We start from the raw sequence: 7,134 nt of genomic DNA on the forward strand, positions 1-7,134 counted from the left end.
TCAATTGTGCAGCTTTTCGATTTTCTACAATATAGATCAAGTGTTATGAAATGGCACTTCATATACATGCAGTATAGTATATTGGTAATTGCTGCGTGATTGTAGAATAAAAATGAGAATCTCTGTCACATTCTCTTTCTCTCTGAATACCTTGCAAAAAAAGATTATAGCATGCAAAACATTGCATTACTTTATGCTATATTTTATGGTCAAGAAAACATAGTGGTAAATCAAGTATATATTTATTACATATCAATAAAAAAGGGAACATGTGTACATTATCTATATAACCAGTGTATTCTGTTAAAGCTTGTTCTAAGCCTATGAACTATGTAAATGCATCTTCAAGATATAAGTCTATGATAAACTATATTCAATAGAAGTGAGACAGTTCAACGTACAAGGCACATTTAACACGTATCAGTAATTTTTTATTATCTAATATCTATTCTTGGATGTTCCGGTCATTACAAAAGCAATACTTCAGAGGCTAAATAACCAGGATATACTGTATATCATCTCCATAGCTGTTAGGACCATTAGAGCACTACATATTATTTAACAAACACCTGTCATAGGAAAATATACATTAAATGTTAGTCAAGAAAATACAGAGTCAACATTAGTTATTTTAGACTTTAGGAATTAGACTTTGCTATTATGATGAGACAAAAATATAATTAGTGTTTGCATGGGGAACATGTACAATATACTCTAGCTTACAGCAATAAAATTTGCCTTTGTAATGATTCCATTATTAACAGCAACCTGTAACACTGCAGGAAGCATTGAAACATAGTACTACTACTCTCTCCTTGCAGACAGGTACAGTATACTTCATGTAATCTACCCTTTCACCTTCTGTAATTGTTCATCTTAAGGCTACAAGATTTATTTCTCAGACCTTTGTTTTTCTTAATATGCAATAGCTTTATGTTGATTTTCAACACAACTTTTAGAAATTTTATTTTTGCTTTGCCAATATTCTATGGATGACAAAGTACCATTATTTCATATATGATTGTTTTCCTTCTAAATGCTATGTGTATTTGTATCCTAGAAATGTATGGTTAATTGTGCAATATGTGCGTCAATTACATATTATCTACCTTATGAATACACATATACTTTTTACAACGGAAGTGTAATTATCCTAGGTTATGGCAGATTGACATAATGTCAATTGACCAAATTTTCTATAAAATAAAGAGGCTTCATTCTCTTTACAAATACATATTTCTCATCTAAGAAAATATGAGCATTTTCATCAAAGAATACCTAATCCTAATAGTAGTAGCTGATCTAATGAAAGGGACTGAGGATGGCATAACTTGGGCTTAAAAAATTTAACTTTTCTGCTGAAAATAATGAAAAATCAATAAACAAATCTACCATACACTTATGTTTAGTTCAGTAAAATGTATGTCAGGTGCATAGAACAGATAACTGGAAGACTCTTCCAAGAAAAAGCCAGGAACCTCTTTTGAGGTACCTTGCCTTAACATCAAATCAAATTTTACTTCATATCCAATTCATCAAACACAGCTTTGAAGAAACTGTGAGCTAGTGAGATGGGATAAAAGACCTTATCCATATTTATTGTCCAAGATCAATGCAGTTCTTTCATGAAACAAAGTAAGTATCAAACAGTCCTAAATATAAGTTAGAATTTAGGTCTCCCTTGGGTGTAATACATAACTGAAAAAAAAAAAATCCCACCTACACACATTTACAAAATGATAACCTTAATAATAATAACAATATCTCAGTTATAAAATCAATATCAATCATTGAAAAGGAGATTACCTCTTTGGTATCATGATAAACACCATGTTCAAATCTAACAAGACATACACAGCAGCAGTTGCTTAATCCCTTTGATCTATAGCAGGCACATAAAACCTATAAAGTCCAAACCCCTAAAGTTTGGCCCTAATGAGAATGTCAACTCTTGCTCAAGATTCTCATTCTTTAAAAACAAGTGTGACAACTAGAGACTGCTTCTGCTACTAGAGGGTGCTCTCTGTGCTGCAGTCTATATTGGCTAGATTATGTGGCATTATGCATATCTTGTGTGTGAAATCTTGGTTATGCAACCCTAAAAGCAACTCTAATTTTTTATACAGGGGACTCTGAAAACTTGATACTTAAGAATCATGAACCCACTCTTGATATGCTGGCATCCATATCATTTTTTGCTTAGATAGAAATTGGTCTGTCCCTTTTATATAAAGGCAGAACATAAATCACAGCAGACTACAGCGTTCTGGTCCATCAAAAATTCAAATAATGAATAATAAATGCAGAAATGAAATAGTTCATAGACTGCAATTTTGAATGTTACATACATTTCATTAAAATGATATATGTAAAATATATTATTCTAATGAAATTATATATTTTACATACATTATTCTAACATAATGATGACACATGCACAATTGCACTGAGTTCAATAGCTATTTCTTATCAAATCTAAAAAATAGATCAAAATATATTCTATGAAATGCCTATGTATTACTGTATGAATCACATTTATTCAGAAAAGGGTGAACATTTCTTTCTTTACAAAATATTCAGTCTCCATATTCTATTTGTACCCAACACTGCCTCCAAAGATGTAGGCATATAGGACATGATGTTATAAACCTATGACACTGAGATATGACACACTAATTCATGTTATCTTTAAAAGCTCTTACACAAAAGAGAAAGAAAATATAATAGTATTAAATTCTACTACAAATAGGCACAAATATCTAACAGTCATAAAGTTATGTAACAGTAGCCTCTTATAACAGCTTTTATCCTACTAAAATTGAAAGACAAACTCTCCATTTCATTATCCACTGCAGCCTAAGACCTTGCAGTGATGAGAAACTATATTTCATTCCATCACACAGATATATATTAAAAAATGAATAAATAAAAACAAGATCAAAATGCTCAGGCACACGAGCTCACTCAGAATAAGAGATCCATCACTTTTCCATGGTGTTATTTTCTGTCGCTGACTTACTGTGTAACTGTAGATATTATGGTATGTTAATTTATACACGGAAGGCACCAATGATGTATACATCTGGAGAACAGCTCAATCAACATAAAAAGAATTATGCCAGGTTTAGCATTCACTATTTACTCATTCATCTATTTATTCTCAGCTTTTGGTTAAAACTACATGGCATGGGCTTCTGCATATCAGAGTGAGAACATCTATGGATTTCCCTGCAGCATGATAGTCCTCTGTATTGAGATGGTTGAGAATTTTCAACACAATGCATATATTATAAGAAATAATGTTAACAAACACAAAAGAAGAGAAAAAAAAGGTTAAACATGATTTTACAGTTTTCTTACATGCAGTATCACCATGCCCGAAGTTGCTATAAAGACCTCATTGTGATTCTTATCTTTTTCACAAACAAAGCCTATGGAATGCTGAACCCTGAATGGATTACCAGTTAGACCATTAACCAAAACTTGGACCAATACTAAAAATGCAGCTTATTTCTGTTGTGTGGCTCTTCATTGGTAGTAATATGATTGTTTGGGTAACAGGTAAGCATGACCTTCCATTTCCTCTTCCCTTCGTCTTCGATACCTGCAAGTAAGGAAGCAAGTATCATTGGTACCTGGATATATTATGTTAACCCAATAACGACGGGTGACACACCCGTGTGACGCGGCAAATAGGGCGCGACGACGGTATGTCACACCGGTGTGACTCACCAGCAAATCGTCAACGACGGGCGTCACACTCGTGTGACGTGTCTGTAAATATTCCAGTTGATGGAGAATGATATACGGGAGTGTTCTAAGGCAAAATATAATCGAAATAAGGTTATTTTATGTCTTTAAAACAAATTTGTTTATTGACACTATGTTTACGCAATTTCTGCCTTTGCCGTGCACCGCCATTGCAACAGCGGGCGGCAGGTAAAGTAAACAGGTAAAAGCAGAGATCTTACCTGAGTTTCCTTGTCACGTATGTGACGTCACAGCGTGTGACGTCACAGCGTGTGACGTCACAGCGTGTGATGTCACATACGTGACGTTTTGTCACGTGAATCGCGCGTCATCATTCACGTGACGTCACGTGCGACCGACATCACGGCATGTGTCGTCATGATGACGTTTTGTCACGTGAGTCACGTGAGTCACGTGACAAAACGTCACCATTTACGTAAAATCGCGTGAGACCAACGTCACAGGATACAACGTCATTCCATTGACCTGATTGGCCAACTTCCTCCACGTACTTCGATATGACGTTGCCACCGGTCACCTGGCGGGAGATTGGGGCAAACCTCGGGTATAAAAGGAGGTCAACGACCCCCATAGAATCACTCGACATGGCTCCGAAGAGACAGCGCCAAACGCTCCTCCTCCCCTCCTCCTGTTCTGATGATGTTGATGAGCCTCAGCCATCAACATCAGGGTTACGCCGCAGACCTGCCTCCTCTGCCTCGCGAAGACTGACGTCCCCCGACTTTTCCTCTGACGGGGAGAGTAGCGGGGACGAATACGTTCCTCGCAGGGCAGAGGAGGACAGTGATAATAGTACAAGCTCGGAGGACGAGCTGGACTATGTCAGCCAGGCGGACACGACCCTAGACAGTGACGAGCCTTTGTCAACCTTCGCCACCAAAGTGTGGCGTAGGAACGAACCTGGGACTCCTAATTTCGTTTGGCGAAAGAGGGATAACGTCCCGAAAAGGTTCGGGTTTGCTGGTTCTCCTGGGGTCAAGGCAGACCTGGATGAAACCAGCAGCCCCCTTGAGATCTTCCAGTGTTTTTTCACGGACGATCTCCTTCAGCATATCATCCGCGAGACCAATAGGTGAGTTTGTAATTTTTCACTGTTATTGTCTCCTATATTATTACAGTTTGAGTGTATATAACCCGTTTATGGAATTGTTTTACTGACGTTTGCTTTTTGTCTGCTTCTAGGTATGCAGGGATCTCTCCTCCTGTCTCCCCTCATATGAGGAAGTGGACTCCCATGTCCAAGGAGGAGCTGATGGCTTACTTTGGCTTGCGGGTGACCATGGGGTTCCACAAGATCCCGTGCTACCGGGATTTCTGGTCCCACCATCCAACTGTTCGCGTCGAGCTTTTTCCACAGACGATGTCCAGGGATAGGTTTGACCACCTGACAACCCACCTCCATTTCGCGCATCTGGAGGATGGGGAACAGGTTCCCGAGGACCGTCTGTGGAAGCTCCGCCCGGTTATAGACGCCCTCAACACTGCTTTCGTTGAGTCCTTGGTCCCCGAGAAAGACATCGCCATTGACGAGTCTTTGTGGAAGTTCCACGGGAGACTGAGGTTTGTAACCTTCAACAAGAACAAGCGGGCACGGTTCGGGTTGAAGGTTTATAAATTGTCGGCCAGTACTGGCCCGTCCAGCGGTTACACGTCGTGTTTCCGGATTTATACGGGCCAGGATAAGAGCACTGTGCCGGCCTCGACGAAGGCAGTCCTGGACTTGTTGGAGATGAGTAGTAGCATGGGGAAAGGGTACTGTGTCTTTGTAGACAACTGGTACACTTCCCCATCTCTCTTCCACATTCTCCAGTCCCGACGGACTAATGCAGTGGGGACAGTGAGGGTGTCACGTAAGTGGATGCCCCGTGACCTCACTGTGAAAAGGAGGGGCGACGTGGACTATAGGAGCAGCAACACAGGGTTGCTTGCTCTACAGTGGAGGGACCGTAACGTTGTTACGATGCTCTCCACCGTCCACAACGCTCAGGTCGAGGAGGGAGGGAAGCCCCGCTACCGACTACAATGTTGGCATGAAGGGCGTCGACGTTGGGGACCAATTCTCCGCCTCATACTCCACCCCTCGTAAGTCGAGGGTGTGGTATAGGAAGATCTTCTTCTTCCTCTTTGACCTTGCCCTTGTGAACTCCTTCGCCGTGTATCGTACCATGGGGGGTAGGATGCCACAGAAGGAGTTCCGCATGGAGTTGGCGATGCAGATGATCGGTGACACAAGGAGTGTTCACTCGATTTGCAGAGAGGCCGCACGTCCTACACGTGAGGTCCGATCCCGACTTCAGCAGCGAGGGCACTCCATTCAGTCCGTTCCAGACGGCAAGCGTCTTCGCTGCCGCTGGTGCTCCGCCAGGGGCGTACGGAAGGCTACCCGCAGCCGGTGCGCAGACTGTCTTGTCGGTCTGTGCACCTATGGTTGCTTTGAGGCCTGGCACTCTGCAACCTGACTTTCTCTCTCTCTGAACCTCTCCCCTTCTTTTCCTGTATATACATTGTTTTTTTTTCTTATGTTCATCTTTTTTCATATATGTATGTTTTATTTTTATTATGTTTATGTTTTGTGTTCATTCTTTTTTTTTTACATGAATAAATTATTTTTCTTGCACATATATATGTCATTTCCCCTCCTGATACCATGGCAACGATGTTTTTGAGTAAAAGAGTATGCTACAGAAAGATTATGAGCTTACAACATGGGTAGAAGTTGTAATTATCGAAGAAAAAGCTTTCACCTATTTTGCGTATAAGTCTGACTTTAGCTCATGATATTGTGGTAATGATATTCCGCATAGTACAAGATTATACATAAGCAAAGAGTATGAACTCTGGACTCAGAGTTAGAAGCATTATAACATCGATAAAGCTTGTATTGCACCTCTCAAAGTCAACTCAATATCGTCTTTCATTCAAATCACGCATTACCTAAAATGCAAAAAAATGGGACGCGCAATCAAAACCGCGGCGAGTAAGGCTCTTATTCCATCCAGTGGGATGCAAGTGACGCGTCACAGTAACCGGCGTCAACACCCAGGCGATATTCCTTACGCCCGGAGTTGGGGGTTGCCAGCTCTCGCCAGGCCCGTCGGCATTGGGTTAATACTCTTACAAGTGACAATAAAATGTCAGAATTCTAAAAACTCTCCTAATGTATTCCAAATTAATGCAAGTCTTAGTATACAGTTATGTCCAAGGTGGGCCACAATGAACAACTAAAAGAAATGGGAATTTCTACCTTTTTGTAACAACAAATCCCAAAATAATCTATATATTTCATATCTTGAAGCTTTGGAAATGTAAGAATAATTAGTATTTCCTTCTTATACATTAGGAGAAAAATAAAAGAAAAATTTA

The 7,134-nt window shown here is 40.0% G+C and overlaps 1 protein-coding gene across 1 annotated transcript in view; it reads right to left on the reverse strand.

The window, feature by feature from the left end:
* Window positions 1-226: 226 nt before the first annotated feature.
* LOC122262044 (tetraspanin-33) overlaps window positions 227-7,134 on the reverse strand; it is a 19,336-nt gene continuing 12,428 nt past the window's right edge. The window contains exon 8 of the mRNA XM_043029941.2: window positions 227-3,604. Coding sequence (XP_042885875.1) covers window positions 3,529-3,604 — 76 coding nt within the window. The 3' untranslated portion in view covers window positions 227-3,528. The remainder of the gene's footprint in view (window positions 3,605-7,134) is intronic.

Source organism: Penaeus japonicus, unplaced genomic scaffold (genome assembly GCF_977035675.1).
Source record: "Penaeus japonicus unplaced genomic scaffold, GWHDUDI00000001_assembly GWHDUDI00000028, whole genome shotgun sequence".
In the NCBI taxonomy this organism is placed as follows: domain Eukaryota; kingdom Metazoa; phylum Arthropoda; class Malacostraca; order Decapoda; family Penaeidae; genus Penaeus; species Penaeus japonicus.